Source organism: Quercus lobata, chromosome 1 (genome assembly GCF_001633185.2).
Source record: "Quercus lobata isolate SW786 chromosome 1, ValleyOak3.0 Primary Assembly, whole genome shotgun sequence".
NCBI lineage: Eukaryota > Viridiplantae > Streptophyta > Magnoliopsida > Fagales > Fagaceae > Quercus > Quercus lobata.
In genome coordinates, this window is record NC_044904.1 from 4,165,832 (window position 1) to 4,189,285 (window position 23,454).

Consider the following 23,454-nt stretch of genomic DNA (forward strand, 5'->3'; position numbering starts at 1 on the left):
TGTGGGTCACAATGGTTGGCTGGGTTTTTTTGGGTTATTCTTTTTTCTTTTTCTTTTTCTTTTTTTTTCTAATTTCATTTTTATGGATTGTTGTTCATCGTGTTGAGAGAGGAAAAAGTGATATTGAAAATATAATAGATTTGTTTTTGTTGCTGGCCCTTCATTGTATTCATGTGCTGAGTTTGATTTTTTTTTTTTTTTCTCGTATGTATAAAGTTTTCTTGATTTTGTGGGTTTTAGATTTGCTAGAGAGAAATTTTGTGCTTTTTCTATGTTTAAGTGATTATATGGGTTTTAGATTTTCAAAGCCCAAATATTCAACGATGTTTTTTGAATTATGTGGGGTCAGTTTGAATGATTTTATGCATTTTCCAGGTTTGCAAGTATGAGTTTTCTAGGTCTGATGGTGTATGTTAGGTTCGAATTATGGGTTTGATTATTTGTGGTAATCAAGTAGTTGATTGTGTTAAAATTTTCTGAGGTTGATCATGAATGGTTGGGTATGTCTTGATTTGGTTGCTAAGAAAATGAAAGAATAGAAAGCTGGATATGTTCTTCCCTTGGGGAAGCATGAATGTTCTTTCAAAAAATATTAATGAAAAGCAAAAAAAAGAAAAGAAAAAAAGATTGAAGTTTTTATTTATTTATTTTTGTTTAAATTCTTTATAATTTATTTAGAAAATGCTGATGTGGAATTAAAAAAATGTCAAATAATTTTTTTTCATTATTTTATTAGCCACATTAGTATCTAACATGCTAACAATGCACTTTGTCTGCAATGTAAACAATTCTCGTTAATGAGATAACGGTAGGGACTAAAATGGTAACGGTTTTCGATTTTCAAGAACTAAAATAAGTGTTCCAAAAAAAGTAGAGGCCAAAATAAGAAATGACACAAAATATATGGACCAAAAGTGTATTTTTGCCTTATTTATAACTTTTTTTTCTTTTTTTTTGAGAATGCCTTATTTATAACTTGAGGAACCAATTGTGCACATATGATAAAATTCAAAGACTAATAGAGTATGAAAATAATGTAGAGAGAGAAAGCCTTAGCGTGACTACATGGCCTTTCCGGTTTCTGTGACAAAATATATATTAGCTAGTGTAAAATCATAATAAAACCCTAGCACAAACAAGCCGTCTTTATTCCCAGCCAAAACCATGGACTTCAGTTTGCAAATAGTGAAGCAGGCCCTTCTCAATGAAGCCAATCAGGGTTTTCACAAAAACTATGCATGCTCACCATTGTCAGTCGCTACCATGCTGAGTATGCTCACTGCGGGAACAGATGAGCATGGATTAAAGGACTTTCTTTCTTCTTTGGGTTGTAAAAGCACGGATGAACTCAATAGCAAGTCTTTAGAACTGATGAATGTTGCATCAAGTAAAGGCTCTTGGAAGCCTGGAGATCCTCTTCTCTCTGTCGCTAATGGTTGTTGGGTGGATCAAAGATATTCTTTGAAGCCTTTTTTCAAAGAAACTCTCCAAAGTATTTATAAAGTTGAATCCAAAGCCATGGATTTTGAAAATAAGGTAATCTACTCATGTCTTTCTGTGTCTTACGTATTTACTCTTTTTTTTCTTTTTCTTTTTAATGTGAAAACCCTAGCAAGATTTTTAGCGATTGAAATCTTGTAAAAAGAAATTTCGAACATGATGAATCTTGCCTTTGGTTAATTATGATCACTACGTTTTGATAATCTGTTTGCAACAAGATTTTTTTTTTTTTTTAAATAAAATAATAATAGCTTTTACAATTTAGAATATTAAATTGTCTCCTTGGCCAAGAAAAAAAATTAACATTTTCTTTTGAAGAGAAAATTTGTTATAATCATTGAACAATTTGTTACTGATTTTGACTAAGTTTAAAAAAACTTATAGTTTCTATGTTTTCCAAACCAAATATATGCAAGCTGGAGTCAAATGCCGATTCAAATTGAATCCAAAATCAAATGTTTAAATATTAAAATTAATTTTGTATTTGAAGATTATTATGAATATAAGATGAATGTATGGATTGAATGGTAAATAAAATTTGATTGGTATCATACATGATAAGAATATAGTAAATGTGTAATTCAATGAGATTCAAAAAATAATAATAATAATAACAATTGTATAACCTTTTTTTGATTAAGTAATTCGACTATTGCTGCTACTATTCCTCCTCTGCATGGTTACTTTGGCTGTAAAGTGCTGTTGAACATAGATTGATTGTTAATCATTGATATAATTTTGTGAAGGGTGATGAAGTGGTGGATGAAGTAAACTCATGGGTTAAGAATGAAACCAAAGGGCTTATACAAGGGATCCTAGACAGTAGTGAAGATCTTGATATGCTCAAAGTTATCCTTGCAAATGCTCTTTACTTCAAAGGAACTTGGAATCCTATCTTTGATGTCAGCAATACTTTGATAAAAACTTTTATCTACTCAATGGAGAAGAAGTCAAAGCTCCCTTCATGTACCAGGGGTATGGATGGAAATTATATGGATCCTTTGAGGGTTTCAAGGTTCTCAGGTTGCCTTATCAAAATGAGCAAGATCAACGGCGATTCTCAATGTATATCTATCTCCCAGATGAGAGAGACGGGTTAAAGAACTTACTACAACAACTTAATACCAATCCTGATGAGTTCTTAAAGCATCAACTTATGTTAAAACCAACAACAGTGAGCTATTTTCGGATTCCAAAGTTCAAGTTTTCGTGTCGTTTCCAAGTTTCACAGGTTATGCAGGAATTGGGATTGAAAGAGCCTTCTATAATGCTTTGTTCTCCACACGGTCAAGAATTTCCTGCATCTGCATCTATTAATCATAAGGCAGTTATCGAGGTTAATGAAACAGGAACAGAAGCAGCTGCTGTTACTGAGTTAGATTGTGGTTGTTGTTTAGATGCTCCACCACCCGTACCATTTGTTGCTGATCATCCTTTCGTGTTCATGATCATGGAAGACAAGTCTAGGATACCCCTTTTTGTTGGAGCAGTGGCTAATCCTCTCTTGGGATAATTGATGTTTGGTTTTTGTTTTTCTCATTATAATTTCATGGTAAGGGGATGATAGTATTGTTTTATGTGTTGCCAATGATTTATGAATTTATTTCCTTATTCTCTCTATTTTGATGGATGCTTTTATTTCTAAAATAAAAATACCAAACTATTTACTCTAATGTTATCAAACAAACAGTATATGATTTCATTTAATAAATCTTTTCCAAATTGATCAGTTTGACATGTAAACTCAATGCTAATCTAATTTGAATTCACTCAGCCATTGTCTTTTTGTCTAATTATATCATTTGGATTCTCTTGATTTACAATAAAATTAAGATTTGTTTGTGAAGTACTACGAATGGCTATCAGATGGACAAAATTTCTCTCCAAACTAAGTTTATAATAGGCTTTCAAGTAGTGGTCCAAGATTTTATTTATCAAGATTTGGTTTTGGCTAAATATGCACTAATGCACATTAGGTTGTTGCACACAACTGTCCACATACACACAATTTGCAATGAAATATTTGTGTATGATTGTATGTAACAATTTGTGGGAAATAAACATTGCTCTTTTTTTTTTTCTTTTCTTTTTTCCTTCTTTTTCTTCTGTGGCACCTATAGTTTTTATATCAATTAATTCACAAAAATTAGCAAGATAATTTGAACAAAGCTCACAAGCATGGTTTTCTGTTTATTTGATTCATCAACAAGTGATTTGTAATATAAATTTGGAATTTTTTAAAGTACTAGTATGATATGAAACAGCCAATATATAGTTGTCTTTTTCTTTTTCTTCTTTGTAACAAGTGAAATGAAAGGCTTTTTTGTTGTTGCTTTAAAAAGTAAAATGGAAGTCATTATATGTTAGCAGGATGTGCAATATTTATATAATCTTTTTTTTCCAGCAATATGGCACTACACTAGCTATATAGAGGAGCATTTAGTGAGTTAATACAAATTTTTATATGAATTCATAAGAATGGGACCCCTGTGGATTGACCTTCTTATAAAATGCCACATTTTACATGATTAAATGTCAGAAGTCGCTTGCAGCTAGCTAGATGGTCTTACACTTTACAGTATTATTGCTACTTAAAGTGTGTGTATATGTCATAGCTACTTAATCTTAATGATTTTTTATTATAGAAATATATGTTAAACAAGGTAATATCCTATCTTAATGATTAAGATTACATAATTATGGTACCCAAAAAAAAGTATGTACCATATAAAATTCTATTGCTTTTGCATTATACTCTTGAAAACTCAGCTTCAATGTAATGTGGTGGAACATGTTTCAATTGCATAGGTAGTTGGAGTAGATTTAATCCTTAGAGCATATGATAAGATTTTTATTTTGAGGGACATCTACCTATAGATTTTGGAGTGTGTAGTTATCTATATCTATTCGTGTATGTAATAACTGGACCTGTTTTTTATTATAAAAATATATATTAAACAAAGTAATATCCTATCTTAATGATTAAGATTACATAATTATGGTACCCAAAAAAAAGTATGTACCATATAAAATTCTATTGCTTTTGCATTATACTCTTGAAAACTCAGCTTCTATGTAATGTGGTGGAATATGTTTCAACTGCATAGGTAGTTGGAGTAGCTTTAATCCTTTGAGCATATGATAAGATTTTTTATTTTGAGGGACAACTACCTATAGATTTTGGAGTGTGTAGTTATCTATATCAATTCGTGTATGTAATAATTGGACCTGTTTTCATTGAATTTTCTTGGTTCTTTGTCAGAGTATTCATTAAAACCTCTGCCCCCCAAGCTTAAGGCCTCTAACTAGGTCTGGTTGTGGTTTTGGTCTCCCATTCTTTGAAGAAGTGCAGCACAATCTGGTAGTACTATCATTTAAACGGCAGTATATCAGATATGTTTACCATAAACGGCAGAAATCTTGATGTCGTCTAACTGTCTAAGTCATCCATAAAAATCAATGGGAAATTCTGACCATAATCTATGCACATATCGGGTTGGACGTTTTTTTTTTTTATAAATAATTACTATAATTATTATTATTTTTTGAGAAAATGGTAATACTAATTAGAACATACAAATACGAAAGTAGTATATAGAATTTTTTAAATAGGCTTATAATATATTACATAACTAGAGTACCACTATAAAAGGACTTAACCTTTGTTGTAGTAGTCTGGGGTTATAAAGACTGAAACTCTATCACAAATAAGAGCAAATTTATAACTAAGTAATCCTGAGCATGACATCAAACTATATCGAGAGAACTTATAGTTTGGATTTTATTTAGGAAAATGGGCAAAAAAGTAAATAACAAAATTGCATAATATTTTTAAATATATATATTAAATATAGGTGGGTCAGGTTGGATTAGACGGATTTGTAAATGACTCGAACCCAACCCGACCCACTGTAAAAAAAAATAAAAAAAATCACAACCTAACCCAACTCACTAACCTCTAAAAAACCGGCTCAACCGGGCGGATTGGGTTGGATTGGGGTAGTTTTTTGTCAGATTGGCAGATTAGCAGCACACCCCTAGACACCACCTTCTTTCTCTCAACCATATACACACATTTTCCACACATGTATGGCATGTGCCAGTTTACTAGTGCTCAATTACCAATGAGTCGTGGCATGTGCCATTTTACCAGCATTTACCATTGAAATGTGATACATATTATGTATGTACAGCCTAAGTACAAGAAATGAGAATAGAAATGGAAGAGAAGGTTTTAGTTCTGGAAATAGATCATGTTTCATGTGTGTTTCTTGGCCGGAAAGTAAGAACTCATGAATTCTGTCACGTACTACTGTATAAATAGTATATACAAATACTATTTAGCTAGCTAGCTAACTACTCCTCACCGTATAACTACTAACAACTTTTGCTTCTTTAATGACTAAATACCCTACCATTCCTTGGTTGACATGACAAATTAGTATCACAATCGAAGTCACTATTGTGAAATGTTTCAAATTGAAACGAGTGGACCAAGGGTCTTAATTACTTGCACATATAAGTAGAGCTTTGGTTAATAGTTATAAGCAGCCATCAACTTTATCAAAAACCTAACCTAGCGCTATGTGAGACTGAAAGGGACACTGAAAATAGCGCTATGTGAGACTATATATATCCTAGTAGGCATATCCAGCTGCGCACTTTTCATATGCACCACCACCCCGCATTAATTTCCTTTACTTGCCACCCATATGATCCTCATCTAAATTCTAACCCCCAACCATTAACTCTCACACATGCAGACACACACACACTCTCTCTCTTCATAATTTTTGTATGCACATCCATTCAAGGCATCATTGATAGGTAGGTGTCTGGTGACTGTTGTTCTGTCACATAATGTAAATGGCCGTTGCACTCTTTTCCTTCTTATTATTATGTGTTTTGCTTGTTCACCTACACATCTCAAAAACTTTTAGTTTAGGTGTGGTGGTAGATACATTATGGAGATTGAGGTAGCTAGTAGTTTTCATAGAGGTGGAGGTGGTGAAAGTAGTGGTGGTGGTGAGAAGGTGGTGTGGAATGGGGGAGCTGAGAGAGGGACCTATTTGGCGTGGGAAGATCTCACAGTTGTGCTTCCAAACTTTGGGAAAAATAAACCAACCAGGAGGTTGCTACATGGACTAACTGGGTATGCTGAGCCTGGTAGGATCATGGCTATAATGGGTCCTTCTGGGTCTGGGAAATCCACACTCCTTGATTCATTAGCAGGTTTGTTACTCTATCTCTATCTCTAGGTGTACTTTCCTCTCCATTTCCCTCTATTCTAAACATATCTTGAGAGACACAATACGATAATAATAATGTACAAAATTCTTATCTTTGTGCAATTTGAAAAAATATATTGGTAGATAGTCTTGAGTGGAAAATAGTTACTCAAGACTGTTTATCAATTACTTTTTTTAAATTGCACAAAGAGTAAGACTGTCTACTAATTACTTCTTTCAAATCGTACTTGGTATACAAAATGATTGGTGTGTTTTTATTCCCACCTTCTGGGAAATAATCCGAATTTCCCTCACTTTTTGGGTGACAAGATAACAAAAATAATGTTACTTTCTAGGTTTCTTTCTTATTCATAAATAAAGTTTTGATTTAGTCTTTTTTTTTTTTTTTTAATGGTTTGATTTACTTGATTGTGTTTATTCTATGATAATTCCAACTTTCTTTACTTTATGGGTTATTGGAATTCCTATTTACTAGATTTGATTTCCTTTATTGGGATAGCATGTCCCTACATCCAGAAAATCCCAACACTCCAATTAGTAGATTGTTGGAAAAACATTGATGAATCAAGAAGGTTTCCCAAGAGGGACTAGAGTTATCCCTTCAAGCTATGGGACAAACTTGATTTGGCACACGGGTCCAAATCATGGATAAGATCTAGAGTTGCTATAACATCACCACCGACATATATTAATGAGTCAATGTTCAAATGCTTCCTATTTTGATCCTTCAAATAAGGTTTTCTGGGCTAAAAATTCTTTTTCGACCGCTGTATTTGTTGAACTAATCAACCGTGGTGTACAATCATTTTCACATAAATTTACAATTTTTTATTCACTAAAAATTGCAGCACAAAAGTTGTGCCACTATATTTCTTGCTACAATTTTTGCCACAAAGTAGGAATTAAGGCCTATCATAAGTGATATTCTATTAGCTCTTGAAACCAAAGAATGGTCAGCCCAATTGGTCCACAGATCAGCTAATTATGCAGCCTGCCTAACAATGTCTATTTTGAGGTCCCATCTCAACTTCAGCCATTTCCATTAATATCGAGTGGTCCTAAGTTCATAATTTTTTTATCACAACTTTACTATAAACAAACTATGAGTAACTGTTGTATGTTGATCACTTTTATATGGGTCCATAATTTTTTTATTTGCCGCGGACACTTTTTAGAGTTATGGTCCAAAGTGTTATTCCTGTTGTGCTTTGTTCTTCTTTCCTTGTCATTGGGCCTCCCAAAACAAAAGGCCCAAGTTCTTCACCCATTGGACCACCATAATAATATCATAGTCATAGACTTAATTTGATATTGACAGCCGACAAGAAAAATTAATTCATTGCTGACTAATTGTGGCCCACAACAGGGGTTGTCCATCTCATATTATTTTTCTTTGTGTGATAATGTGGGGAAAGTGGAAAGAAATTAGAAAAAATAAAATAAAATAAATTTTCACCTTTTAAAAAAAAATTACAGAAGAAAAAATTTTGGACGCCACTAAAGTGAAATTTTTTTGAATTATCTTAATATCTTTTCAATTCTTTGTTTTTATTTATTCTCTCTTCATTTACAAACCAAATATTGGAAAAATGAAAATTAAAACTACCTTATTTTTACCTTGTTATGAACCAAATATAATATAAGAGATGGAACCATGTCTTTATGGTTAAAGATGAGTTCTTCTTTTACTTTAAGCTTCTAATAGTGTAGAGTTTGGTCTACAACTTGTCTCAAAAGTTAAGTTATTAAGAAATTACAAATTTCATCATTTAATTATTATCCTAACATTGCTACTCATGGTGGACCCAGACTCCTTAACATGTTAGGCTCAACACTTGGCATTTTTAATATTGAAATATTACACCTTAAGTTATTAGAAACATGTGAATTAATCATTTAACTATTATTCTAATAGTATTTACCTCTTGAGAAAATGTATTTTTATTTAAAAAGAAAAGAAAAAAAAGATCAATCTAGTTATTGATTTATTGTCTCCTATATTTTTTTTACACTTAAGAATCCTTGACCTTGACACAGGTAGACTCTCAAGAAATGTTGTCATGACTGGAAATATTCTTTTCAATGGGAAGAAGAGGTCACTAGACACTGGTGCTGTTGTAAGTATCGTATGCTAGCTTTTGAATATCATGGATTTAAATTCAAGCCTTACTGAAGCACTAGACTATGGTGCTGTTGTAAGTATCGTATGCTAGCTTTTGAATATCATGGATATAAATTCAAGCCTTGAAGCATCTAGATTGCAATAAGAATGTCCTTCAATAGCTACCTCAGTTTAGTCTTTTATGTGCCCATTGAATTGATTTATCTATATTTTGGTTCATCTGTCAAAATGATTCCTTGAATGATCAATCTAGATACAGTGTTAAAGGGCCATATATTTATCAAGTAAGACTGTCTGTTACATTAACAAAAAAAAAAAAAAAAGGGTGTGTGACGGGACTAACACTAACACATTACAACAGTTCACTTTAAAATTATTTGATAACTTATTAAAACAAAAAATGTAGTATTTAGATCACTTTCCTACCTCAACTTAAATAAAATGAAATACTATCATTCATAATTTCTTTAGATATTGCAGATTATTTGTAACATAAAGTTTAAGTCGGTTGAAAATGCTAAACTTTTGAAACCTCGAGATCAAAATGATCAATTAAATCCATATGCATAAAATTGCTGCAAAATGATTGCAATGGTCATCTGGCTAACCCTTTTGTCTTTAAATCTGCACGTAGATTAATTTTGTTTCAATTTAATTCACTATTGTATGTGCAAATTTCAGGCTTATGTAACCCAAGAGGATGTGTTGTTAGGAACTCTCACTGTGAAGGAAACCTTAACTTACTCAGCACATTTGAGGCTTCCAACTAAAATGACCATAGAAGAACTCAATGGCATTGTGGAGGGAACCATCATTGAAATGGGTCTCCAAGATTGTGCAGATAGATTGATTGGCAACTGGCACTTAAGAGGCTTAAGTGGTGGTGAGAAGAAAAGATTAAGTATTGCACTCGAAATCCTCACAAGACCTTGTTTATTGTGTCTTGATGAACCCACCAGTGGCCTTGATAGTGCCTCAGCTTTCTTTGTAGTTCAAACTCTTAGAAATATTGCTCGTGATGGACGGACCATTATCTCTTCAATTCATCAGCCAAGTAGTGAAGTCTTTGCACTCTTTGATGACCTTTTCTTACTGTCTAGTGGTGAAACTGTTTATTTTGGAGAAGCAAAGATGGCAATAGAGGTATAATAGTTTACATATTCCTCTTTATCACAAGCATGGCTTTGCAAAATAAGAGTTTGATGCTGGCACAATAAATTTTTGTTGTTTTAAAAAATAAGAACATATCACTCTTAAAAGGTTTAATTTGATTTAAAATTCATAATGAGTATCTTCTTGGTAATCTAAGTTGTTTCATGATTCTTACAGTTCTTTGCTGAGGCGGGTTTTCCATGTCCAAGTAGAAGGAATCCTTCTGATCATTTCCTACGCTGTGTCAATTCAGATTTTGACGTTGTAACTGCCACATTGAAAGGGTCTCAAAGACTTCACGTATGTTTTACTTTGAGCCAAACTCTTTAGGTGGTATATGGGTACTTGGTATCTATTACTGTGGCTATGTTTAATGTGAAATTGCTGCGGCAAATCCCCTTTCAATTTCTTTAATTTCTGTATATATAATGTGGAACATCTTTTAGAATCTACTTGACTTTGAAGTTCACTGAAAATATCCATTTTCTTGGTGATTGAGGGTGTAACAGTTGCCATCTTGTCATGAAAGTCACTAGGCCTCTTATTAGCAAAGCATGGCTGGCGTAACACTGATAGAAGTAACAGGATTCAAAGTTGTTTCGTAAATTTCCAATGCAGACGATTCATATCAGAACTACCAAGTTCTCACCTTCATGAAATAATCCCTGAGATATCAACCTCTCTAAGTTTTTGACAGCAGCAACAATTCATATTCTCATAATATATTGTACTTCAGGATTACATAAATATCCTTAGTAGTACAAAGAAACATGTGAGACACATTTTGATTCTTTCCAAATTTGTCAATCTATCAATTATGCCTTGACATTGCATTCAATCATAAGGTTTTATATTCAATTATCCTAATTGCCTTGCAAACATTCCCAGAAATTCCAAAATTTGTCTCCGAGCTCTCATAAAGTTCCTTTATATTCTAGTAGCAGCTATTACTGTTTCTATTGATTTTCAAAGTAGAATGTTCCTGTAGTTCTCATTTTGTTAATTAACCAAATAACATGCCGACTGTGAACAAATTTAATTTCTATATATACCATTTTTTTTTTTTTTTTTTGGTTGAAGGAAGGAAGCAAAATAAACTCATGTCTGAAAGCCCCCTTAGACTCTTCAAACTCCTCATCTTTTTCATTTTTATTCCAAACTGTGTTTGATACTAATAACGATTATTTTATAGTTTCTAATTATAACTACATGCCTAGTAATTATTATTCTCTGGCATGTTATTATAGGATGTCCCCACTTCATCAGATTCTTTAATGAATTTGCCTACAGCAGAGATCAAAGCAAGGCTTTCTGAGAAATACAGGTGGTCAACATATGCAAAAAGGGCAAAAACTAGGATTCGAGAAATATCAACCATTGTAAGCATTTCAACCTAGATATACATTTTTATTCCAGTGATGATTTCTGCATGTTGCTTATTAAGATCCACGGTACACAAATGTCACCAGAACATGTAAAAAAGAAATTTGTACTAATATGTTTGATATACAAACACAATTATATCCCAAAACGTGAAACTGTTATTGAGTGATGTCAGATATATATGTTTGTTATTGCTCATAACAAATATGAATGAATTAATGTTTGCAGGAAGGACTTGCATTTGAAACAAAAAGGTCCAGTCAAGCAAGCTGGTGGAAACAACTTTTAACATTGACACGGAGATCAACTGTGAACATGTCTAGAGATGTGGGATATTACTGGCTGAGGATAATAATCTATATTGCTGTATCTATATGTGTTGGTACCATCTATTTTGATGTTGGCACTGGCTACTCAGCAATCTTGGCTAGAGGAGCCTGTGGTGGTTTTGTAACAGGGTTTATGACATTTATGTCAATAGGAGGCTTTCCATCCTTCATTGAAGAGACGAAGGTAAACAACCTCATTCATGAAATTATATGGAAAAAATGTATACTGAGGACTTTCTATCCTCTCATTTTAACCTCATGATTTTTTTCCCCCTTGAAACAGATTTTTTATCGAGAGAGGCTTAATGGGTATTATGGAGTAGCAGTATATATTCTATCCAACTTCCTTTCTTCATTTCCATTCTTGGTTGCTATTGCAGTTTCTACTGGGACTATTACATACTACATGGTGAAATTCCGGCCGGAATTTTCTCATTATGTCTACTACTGCCTTAACATTTATGCCTGCATTTCTGTTATAGAGAGCCTCATGATGGTTGTAGCTTCTTTGGTTCCAAATTTCCTCATGGGAATTATTACAGGGGCAGGAATTATTGTAAGAACATATACTTAAGACAAGTCTTATTTCCATCATCTTAAGCATGCCATAGTTGTCATCATCATCACTATTGGTTGTTTACGCAGGGAATATTCATGATGACCTCCGGGTTCTTCCGCTTGCTATCTGATATTCCCAAGCCATTTTGGCGCTACCCAGTTTCCTATCTCAGTTATGGCTCATGGTCACTACAGGTACAATCTATGTGAATAAGTTATGCATATTTTGCTCATGGCTAATGCTGTCAAAACAACTGAGGTATCTGATGGGGTTGAGAAATATATTTAGTTCAATTATGACTCATGAAATATGAAAAATGAAGATAAATCAAAATCAATACCAAAAGTTGTAAAAGTAGTTACTTTCTTCCTCTTAGCTAGATGAGTTTTTTTTTTGGTATTTTACAACCAGAAATGTGTTCCAAGGCCCAGAATGTTAAGTAGATTGTTTTACTTTTAGGTGCATAAGCAGCTCAGAAAGGTTTACTTGGTTTTGTTATATGATTTACTTTCCAAAAAATTGTGACCAAAGAAAATTTAAGGCCTCCCAATAATGTTTTGAGATATATAACTGACTGCATCTGGTTTCTTTAAGAAATAGGTCACTAATTAGTTTATCTTATACTTAGTCTAACTTCCACTGTACTGATGAATGATTTTGATTTTTTTTTATTTATACCAAAATTGGCCAGGGAGCCTACAAGAATGACTTGATTGGGCTCGAATTCGATCCTCTAATACCAGGTGACCCCAAAATGAAAGGCAAGGATGTTATCACAAAATTGTATCGCATGCCAGTAGATCATTCCAAGTGGTGGGACTTAGCTGCTCTAGTCGTTCTTATCATATTTTACCGGCTACTCTTCTTCATCATTCTCAAGTTCAAGGAGAGAGCTTCACCATTATGTCAGACACTTTATACTAAGAGAGCCCTACATCATCTTGATAAGAGGCCCTCCTTCAGGAAAATACCATCATTCCCTTCAAAGAGGCATCAACCTCTCCACACACTATCTTCTCAAGAGGGTCTCAATTCTCCTCTCCACTAGAAGCACCAACTTAGACTTTTGAGTTACAAGCTACAGCTGTTATAGTAAAACTGTGGCTATTTATGAGCATTGTTATTGCTCAAATATAAGCAAATGAAAAACAACAATACAAAATTCTGAGTTTTTAATATAGGAATTTTTTAGTATACATTCTAATGCAGATAAGAAATATCAACATACATGGGACATGGCATTGCCCAGCTAGTGTTGCTTTTTCTTATTTTTCCAACTTGTATTTACTGTATGTCTATATAAACTTAAAGCATCACTTGACTTTCTGTCCTTTTGAACTAATTGACAAATTACCCAAGATGAGTAAGAGCACGATCGAACTGGAGATAGTACCTCCAGATCATCCACTTCAAGAAAACATATTTCTAAGTAATTGTTGCATAGATTCTATATCTATTTTTATGGAGAAGAAAATATCTCATAAAAATGGACTTCTTATTTGTACAAACGGTACTTTGAACTAGGAATGAGCATTAAGAAATTAACCATACTGCTTTATCTGTTAAGTTGCCTAACGATCAGTCACTTACCTTTGGTGTTTTATCCAGACCAAATGAAGAAAAAAATTCACTGGTGTTTACTTGGACCAAATGAAGAAAATGATTCTGGTCACCAGAGTATTGGTGGAAATTTAAAACAACTTTTTTAGAGATAAAAATTCTACTATAATCCATGTGAAGCATTTTTCTTTTTCTTTCATTACCTCTAACCTTACAAGAATTTGTACTTATAAAATGACCATCATGTCTTGGTAAACAGGGTGATACTTGACAATTAAGTCAATCACTAGGAGGAAGAAAGGGAGATAATGTAGGTAAAAGCAATGAAAGAATAGATAAATAGATAAAGTCATGGTTAATCGCTAGCCATAATTTTCCAAATCCGACAAGGCACCATAGGAGGAGAGATCAATAAATTTATAATCCTCTGTTTTGGTATGGATTTTTTTTTTTTTTTTTAAGTAGAAATTATAATAGACTTTATTATTTATATAGTATCATGTTGTATAATGGGAAAGAGAAAAGAAAGGCATTCTTTTAGAGAGATTCTATTAGTATTCAAAAAATCACCAAGTTCAGCAAAATTACTTTCCACAATGATTTTAGGAAAACAAGTGTTTTAACAAAATTGCAAGGTTATCCTTTAAAAAGGCATTGGTATAGATGTTGACCAATGCCTTTTATTTCTTTTTTTTTTCTTTTTTTGGACTTAAGAGTTAAAGGAATGTCACTCCTTTAAAAAAGTTTAGTATTTTGGTTAATTTTAGTCCACTTCAGTTCACTTCAAACTGTTTTGGTCCATTAAGTCCACTTTAGTCCTATTTGGTCCATTTGATCCACTTTAGCCCAATTAAGCCCACTTCGCTGCTACGGTCCTTTTCAGTCTATTTGGTTCAATTAGATCCATTTGATAAATTTAGGTCCCCTTCGGTCCATTTTGGACTAATTGGGCCTTAAATTAATTCTTTTGGGGCTCAAAATTTCATTTTTTTTTTCTAATTTTTTAGGTTGAAAAGTATGAAATTTTATTCTATTTGGGATAACTTTAGAAGTTAGAGATATAGGCCCTAAAAAAGTAATAAATATTATAAATATTCACTACATTACCTTAAAATTAAAGCTTTAATAATATAGATATTATTATACTTATATATATATATATATTTTTTTTTTATACAAGATAGAAATCCTACTCTAACTTAATTTAAGTGTAAATATGTGTGACACTCTCTCCTGAAAAGAAAAGAAAATGCTACAATTTAAACTTTTTTAATAATTTAAATTTAATGTAATATGTTACATGTGTTCTAAGGAATGAGGGTGTGCATTTTTTTAATATTCTCAGCTATATGTTCAAATTAGTCAACCGATTATGGTATATTTTAAAAAAAAGTTATTTTAATAACATCTTTTCCATTTATATAAAACAATATTATATAATTCATTACATAAAACTTATAAAAGTAAAAAATATTTTTAAATAACATATGCAATTATGTATGATTTAACCTACAAATTTTATATTACATTCTTATAAAATTCTTATAAAATAATTATATTATATTATATTTTCCTACATATTACTTGGGTTTGGGTTTGCGACTAATTGTCTTATTAAAAGCTCAATATTATTTCTCAAAAAAAAAAGCTCAATATTTAACAAGAAGAGAGAGAGAAATTAAATCAAGGTTTTATAAGGTTCCCGTGGCATTTAAGTAAGTAATTCACGCAATATATGGCAAGTCACAAGATTTATACGTAAGTGCTATTACCATGACTGGCAAAACCATACACAAATAATGCATTAGTTACCATGCAAAAATGTCCTTACATCTACCAAAACAAGAAAGCAGGGGACAAAATAAACAAAAAATAGAATAGAAAAAGCGTTTCCTTCATTCATATCTAGATTTATAGTGTGCAGTGAAATTGTGCAATGCTATCAAGAAGATGCCAGTGGTTTGGTTGGGGGGTTTTAGAGTTGTTACCATGCACTGAATGCTAAGCTTTTAATTCATCCAAAAAAAAAAAAAAATACTAAGCTTTTAAAATATGATATATAGCGTAAGATAGCATATATAGAAAGAGAGAGATTCTGAAAAATGTTGCAGGTAACCCCAGTTTGAGTGGTTAGCCAAAGTCCAAGATACATATAAAGCTCCAAATATATATAGATAGAGTATGAAAAAAAAAAAAAACAAAAAAACAAAATCACCGTTCAAGAACCAATAACAATGAATGCGTCTCAACTCGCATTCTCTTCACTGCAATCTCATAAATGAAAGAATTAATGGTAGTTTGTCGAGAACACAGTACAGTTTGTGCCCCTAGTAACTATTTTGCCAAAGATGTATTTACACCATGCTAGATGTAACTCTTTTTTTTCGGGAAAATTATTGACTTCTATCATAATATAGCTACTATATTACTCTACACCAATAAAAACAAATCATTCTTTTTTTTTTTTTTTTTTTTGAGAAAACATTCTTATAAATATAGTAATATATTTATAAAATCATTCTTTAAAAATTAAAGTTATGTTATATATTTATATTAAGTGCTTTGTTTTTTATTATAAATATTAAAAAAAAAAAAGTGCTTTTGTTTTTATTTGTGTGAAGTAACAAGTCTTATTGTTATTTTCTTTTTTTTTATTATATATTATTGCCCCTAGTAAATAATTATTGCTAATGACCAAAGTGGCCTTTGCAATGCTACTTGCTAGTCCTTAACCAAGTCTATATAAAGTACATTACACCTAGTTCTTCTATATTCACTTCTCTCTTTTAGTCTTATTTTGCTTCAAAATAAAGAAGTTTGTATTGGGAGATATTATATAGTATGGAAATAACAGAGAACACTGGTGTGGATCATGAGAGAAGTATACGTAGGGGAATGCACTTGGTTTGGGAAGATCTCACAGTTGTAGTTCCAAACTTTGGAAATGGACACACCAGGAGATTGCTTGATGGGCTCAGTGGCCATGCTGAGCCTGGCAGGATCATGGCTATTATGGGCCCATCTGGCTCTGGCAAATCCACCCTTCTTGATTCTCTAGCAGGTTCTCTCTCTCTCTCTCTCTCTCTCTCTCTCTCATGGTTTTTTTTTTTTTTTTAATTTTTTTTTAACTTACAAGATTTTGACCTAGTTTCTCTTAATAGAAAAAACGAAACTTGTCTCTAAGTTATGATACTCTTTGACGTGTGTCATGGGTTGATCATCAAATGAAATTTCATTCAGAATATATGTTAAGTGCATGAAAAAGATGGTGAGTAAATTGTTGTTTTTCTCCTTTTTGGACATTCTCTTTTTTATCCTTTTTAAAGGTGATGGCGGTATACGTACCATTGTTCCAACTTAGCCTGTGAAAAAGAGCAGTAAGCAATGTTTCCCAGCAAGCTAAGCAAAGAAAGTGATACTCCCACTACAAAAAAAAAGGTTCTATGGCCGCGTTTTTAAAACGCGGCTATATGTCAAAAAAACGTGGCTATAGTTTATAACCACATTTTTTTAGGCTACGCTTTCTAATGTGGCCTAAAACCTGTGACTACAGGACTGATGGTCCTATGGCCGCACTTTTTAACCGCGGCCCAAGACCAAATCCTATAGTCCCGTTTAAAACGCGGCCTAAGGGTCTGGTCTTAGGCTACGTTTTAAACGCAGCCCAAGGTTTAACCTTGGGCCATGTTTAAAACGCAGCCTACGACCAGACCCTTAGGCCGCAATTAAAAAGTGCGGCCATAGCTCCCTTGCAAGATATTCATTTAAAAAAGCATGTTCACCTTGATAGCTAGGTTTGCAAGTTAGTCATGGCAAAAGCATGTAGCACAATAAGTGTATCTAACCAAAATTCTTAACACTGTAACACAGCTATTGATGCACATCTTGATCCTAATACAGTGCTAATTAATATATATGACAATCTTTCATTTTAAAAAAAAATATATCTTCTCTTTTTTTTTTTCTTTTGAGTGACTTGGCTTTACATGATTACATCAAAATAAAACCTGAGATATTAAGTACATTATGGTCTGAGAATGGAATGTTTTGGCATTGGGTCGGTAAACATCTTACTTTAATTGTCTGTGCATTTAAAATTGAAATGGTAGATACAGAGCCTAAAATGATATTCAGGAATAATAAAAAGACAATGTTTTATTTTATTTTAGAATTTTTTTTCTTCTTGCATATATTGATCTAATAAGTTGTAATTGATAAACATTACTTTCACATGGATCCATTACTCTACACTTTCTTTCTTTAACTTGTTGCCACCGTTCCACTGCGACAAGATTCAAGTAGAGACAATAAACAACTTATTACTAGCAATTAATTTTGGTTGAATAAAACCTACGTCGTGCAAGTAACTGCATGTATTTAATTTCTCTTATCTTAAACATAGTACTCTAGAGTCTATAGATTGGCCCAAATTTTTTGTTTTTTGTTTTTTCCAATATTTCAAATTATCTCCCAAGTCCCAACTCATCTGAACTTCAATAATTTCTGCCCAGCGATGCCTACAAAGACATTAGAGGAGAAAGTAGTGGGCACTGGGCATACATTTAAGATGATATTCAGATTCAGTGTGAGCAAACCAAGACAAGCCAAATGATTTGAATGTCTAGCTAGTAGCTATTACTAAATTGAAAAAAAAAAAAAATTTATTATATATTACCTCTATAGGTGATTTATAAATTACATCACTGGCCTTGATGAGTATCATGGAAAAAGCAACATATTAAACAATCCTTCTTCTATGTGAGAGTCGATAACATGTGAGAGAATTCATCATTAATTTTGGATGAAAAATATGATTCATTTTGTTTAAAACAACGATACAAGGAGATCATTTGTATCAAAGAGCTAGAGAGTGAAGAAAAGAATGTGGTTTTTAATAGACAAGGAAAAAAAAAAATACTCTGGGAGAACAATAAAAATAAAAACAATTACCATTTGAACGGAGCAAAACCCCAATATTTTTTATCAAGTGTAAAAGAATAAATAATAAATCAATGATTTAGCTCTCTTTTTTTTTTTTTTTTTTCCTGTTTATTTAGCTATGAGATTACCCCACGCTAGGGCCTATGCTACCTATCCCAAAATTCTACCACATTTATTGGAAAAAAGAATCACCACCTAGTGTTATATTGACAATTTGGAAGTGTAAAAAACCTTGCAAGTAAAAGAAGAGATTTCACCGCTTACTAGGGTGCTTCCTCATTGATGTAATTACAAAGTAAAAATAGGTAGCTAATAATGGTGAGCTACAAATTGATTACCAGCTAGCTAATTGTGTTGTTTTGTTGTTGCCAGATTCATGGTTTGTTAATGTGAGATTAATGATGCTTGAGTTTTTGCAGGTAGGCTCTCTGGAAACGTTATCATGACTGGAAATGTTCTTCTTAATGGGAAGAAGAGGAGACTAGACTATGGTGTTCTTGTAAGTAATTTATAAACATAGACCAACATGAATGTACAAGAATATAGGGACACTTTGACCACTTTTCTCTTGTAACTCTGTTCTTTCTTTTCCCTTTGAAAATTTCAGGCTTATGTGACCCAAGAGGATATTTTGTTGGGAACTCTAACAGTAAGAGAAACCTTAACTTACTCAGCAAATCTGAGGCTTCCAACTTCTATGACCATAGAAGAAGTTAATGGCATTGTAGAGGGAACAATTATAGAAATGGGACTTCAAGAATGTGCAGACCAGCTGATTGGAAACTGGCATTTAAGAGGTATAAGTGGAGGGGAGAAAAAGAGATTAAGCATTGCACTTGAAATCCTCACAAGGCCTTGCCTCTTGTTTCTTGATGAACCTACTAGTGGCCTTGACAGTGCCTCAGCTTTCTTTGTTGTTCAAACTCTTAGAAATATTGCTCATGATGGAAGAACAGTCATTGCTTCTATCCATCAGCCAAGTAGTGAGGTTTTTGCACTCTTTGATGATCTTTTTCTACTTTCTGGTGGTCAAACAGTATATTTTGGAGCAGCAAAGTTAGCCATTGAGGTACAAACTATCATAGTAACTTATATTTTTCCCTATGCTATGGTTGTTCTTTATCCATCAAGGATTTGGCCTACAATCAAATTTCATCTATTTTATTTATTTTGTAGTTCTTTGCCAATGCCGGATTTCCATGTCCAAGTCGAAGAAATCCCTCCGATCACTTCCTCCGTTGTATAAATTCAGACTTTGATGTAGTGACAATGTCTTTGTTGGAACATCACAGAATACGTGTATGTATATGGTACAACTTTACTTTCATAGAATTTTTTTGTCACTTAAGTAGTGACGCTTGTTTGCTGCTTTATGCGCTCTCCTCTGAAAAGTAACATCGCACTTTCAAATGCTGCTTGGTATCAGATTTTCCTTTCACCTGTTGTGAAAACATGCTGGTCTTAGTTCCAAAATACATCTTGGACCTAGTTCCAACACATTTTACTATCTCATGTCCTATCACTCCTTTGATTGTCGCATGCATTCTGACCTGAAAATTATGGCTTACTACAACTTGCTGGTCTTTTATTACAGGAAATCCAAAAATCATCATATCCAATGATGAACTTAGCAGCAGTGGAGATCAAAGCAAAGCTTATTGAGGAATACAGGTGCTCAGAGTATGCGACAAGCGCAAGAATAAGAATTCGAGAAATCTCAACTGTTGTAAGCATTTCTTAATATTCCAGTTTTATTTTTGTTTAAATTGCACTCTTCATTGGTCCCTTTTTCTACTTTCTTTAGCTAATAACATTCATTGCCCATTTTCCATCTTAAGTTGGATTTTGTCATCCCCTTTTCTTTTTTCACTGAGTGCAAGGACTTCGGTATAGTTGGCTGCTAGATGTAGTGCATCCATAAAATACATATTCTCAGAAGCATATTTTACACATGCTTAATGAATTCCAGTTTTCTACATTAAGATTCATTGTTCTGCTGCAAGGAACACTGTTTCATATCCTAGTAATTAGTTTCAAGGATTATCGACGATCTGTAAGATATGCTGATAACCAAAATTCTTAAACCAAATTAAAATTCAAGAAGAGTACTAGTTTTGCTAATAGTCAATAACAAGTGCTTATGCTTCAGGAAGGACTTGCAATTGAGAGAACAGGTGGGAGCCAAGCCAAATGGTGGAAGCAACTCTCAACGTTGACACTTAGATCTTTTGTGAACATGTCTAGAGATGTAGGGTATTACTGGCTAAGGATCATAGTCTATATAACCTTATCTCTATGCGTTGGTAGCATCTTTTATGATGTTGGAACAAGTTATACCGCAATCTTGGCTCATGGAGCTTGTGGTGGATTTGTAGCAGGCTTTATGACATTCATGTCCATTGGAGGCTTCCCATCCTTCCTAGAAGAAATGAAGGTACGTTAATCTATTTATAAAGGGTGGAAGAATACTCATTTTAACAAAATTTTTGGTTAGACTAACATAGACTAGCTATTGTAAGTTATTGATGATTAGTTTTCTTAAACAGGTTTTCTATAGAGAGAGGCTCAGTGGACATTATGGGATTTCTGTGTATATTCTCTCCAATTTCCTCTCTTCTTTCCCATTTGTGGCTGTGATGTCAATTGCTACCGGAACCATAACTTACTACATGGTGAAATTCAGGCCTGAATTTTCTCATTTAGTGTATATCTGCCTAGATCTTATTGGCGCTATTGCAGTCGTAGAGAGTTCAATGATGATTATTGCTTCACTTGTTCCTAACTTCTTGATGGGGGTCATAATTGGAGCAGGATATATAGTAAGAAAAATAAACTTCATTTTCTGTGCCGAGCTTCTCCCTTTCAGCTAAATACTAATTCATTGTCATTATCAGGGAATTATGATGATGACTGCTGGGTACTTCAGGCTCCTACCAGATCTTCCCAAGCCTTTCTGGCGGTACCCAATTTCATACATCAATTATGGTGCATGGGCAATACAGGTAATTTTCCCAAAAAAAATTACAAGTTTCAACGTATATAACTGTTCTAAATCCATTGTCTACAATTATGGATGCTCTGGTCTAGCCTGGTATGAAGCATGCAGAACTTATGCTGCGTATCTTGTGCATGACTTCAAAAATATCTTTCCATATGGTTGCATTTTAAAATAATACCAAAAAAAAAAAAAAAATGCAGGGAGCATACAAGAACGATATGATTGGCCTTGAGTTTGATTCTTTTGTACCTGGCGGCCCAAAACTAAAAGGTGAGGTTATACTCACTAGCATGCTTGGTGTTCAACTGGATCATTCGAAGTGGTGGGACTTGGGTGCTGTGGTAGTCATTCTCATATCTTGCAGACTTCTCTTCTTTGCCATCCTCAAGTTCAAGGAGAGAGCTTCACCCTGTTTTCGAACACTTTACACCAAACAAACTCTACACCATCTCGAAAAGAGGCCTTCATTTAGGAAAACACCACCTTTCCCTTCCAAGAGACACCAACCTCTCCACTCATTGTCTTCGCAACAGGGTCTCAACTCCCCAACGCATTAGAAAGAAAAACTGAAACTGTCCTAGATATGAACTTTTTCAACAACAGTTCTGCCCAAGTCACTAAGATGGTGAAATGGGGCAGAGTGCACAGTGGAGCCCTTGATAGAAGAAGTTTAGCATGTAGAGTACAGTGTTTTTGAAGAAATGTACACCATGCAGATTAATGAACTGTACATGTAACAATTTTAAATTTCTACTGATATAGATTTCACTTTATATGGTAGTTTTTCTATTGGCTATTGTACTCACTAAAAGAAAAGAACATCTCATCCCCCATGTTTTTCTGACTCATGTTCAATGGAGCAGGATGGGGCAGTAAAAACCTATCCCAATTCAAAACCAAGAGGTATAAGTAGGAAACCCACACTTAGAGCTGTAAACGAGTCAAGCTTTGTCGAGTAGTGAATGTTCAAGCTCAGCTCGATAGCAAAAATAGAATGTTCAAGTTTGGCTTGAGTTTGATACGAGCCTACAAATAATGTTCAAGCTTGAGCTTGTTATAAAGTATAAAAGCTTGAGCTCAGCTTGGCTTGGCTTGATTTATTAGTCAAGCCAAGTTCAAGCTCAATATCAAGCCCAAACTCAAGCTCAATATCATGTTTTTAAGCTTGAGATCCAACATAAGTATATTATCAAGCCTATATCAAGTTTATGATCTAGCCTATTTAGTTTGAATGAGTGGTCTCAACTTATAATTAATTAAAGTTTTAGAAAGATATGAGTTTACTTGTCAAGCTCATATCAATTTTATTACCAAACTCATAAATAAGCCTAGGCTCAACTTGTTTTGTTACTTTTATATCAAGCATTGGTGTTCACGGGCTTGTTCATGAACAATATTTTTTACTCGGGCTCAGCTCGTTTATTAAACAAGCCTAAAAACTAAAGCCTAAGCTTGGCTTGTTTATAAACAAACAAACATGAACGAGTTTTTTATCAAGCCAAGCCCAAGCTGTTTATAAACGGCTTGGTTCATCTACATATCCCTTTAACAAGGGAGGACCTTGGCAAAGAAAGAACAATTGCCATCCTTAGTGTGAACCCTTCATAAAACAATGTGGTAAAGAATTTTGGGAAAGATGTAAAATTTCTCAGTTTATGGAG

The 23,454-nt window shown here is 33.3% G+C and overlaps 2 protein-coding genes and 1 pseudogene across 3 annotated transcripts; all 3 read left to right on the forward strand.

The window, feature by feature from the left end:
- Positions 1-1,085: 1,085 nt before the first annotated feature.
- LOC115958191 lies at positions 1,086-3,277 on the forward strand (annotated as a pseudogene).
- A 2,884-nt stretch (positions 3,278-6,161) lies between these two features.
- On the forward strand, positions 6,162-13,628 carry LOC115975122 (ABC transporter G family member 15-like). The gene is made up of 9 exons (XM_031095784.1): positions 6,162-6,732; positions 8,787-8,866; positions 9,553-10,014; positions 10,201-10,323; positions 11,271-11,402; positions 11,635-11,919; positions 12,019-12,291; positions 12,381-12,488; positions 12,986-13,628. Exons 1-9 carry the CDS (start codon positions 6,465-6,467, stop codon positions 13,340-13,342), a joined length of 2,088 nt encoding a protein of 695 aa, XP_030951644.1. The 5' UTR covers positions 6,162-6,464; the 3' UTR covers positions 13,343-13,628.
- Positions 13,629-16,463: 2,835 nt separating this feature from the next.
- On the forward strand, positions 16,464-22,566 carry LOC115975131 (ABC transporter G family member 15-like). 2 transcript variants are annotated; one of them, XM_031095797.1, is made up of 9 exons: positions 16,464-16,915; positions 19,215-19,294; positions 19,403-19,864; positions 19,972-20,094; positions 20,390-20,521; positions 20,945-21,229; positions 21,342-21,614; positions 21,690-21,797; positions 21,994-22,566. In XM_031095797.1, the coding sequence occupies exons 1-9, from the start codon at positions 16,696-16,698 to the stop codon at positions 22,348-22,350; spliced, it is 2,040 nt and encodes a 679-aa protein (XP_030951657.1). In that variant the 5' UTR covers positions 16,464-16,695; the 3' UTR covers positions 22,351-22,566. The 2 variants fall into 2 exon arrangements, with proteins under 2 accessions (XP_030951657.1, XP_030951665.1); XM_031095805.1 differs by lacking the exon at positions 16,464-16,915 and adding an exon at positions 17,213-17,231.
- The last annotated feature ends 888 nt before the right edge of the window (positions 22,567-23,454 follow it).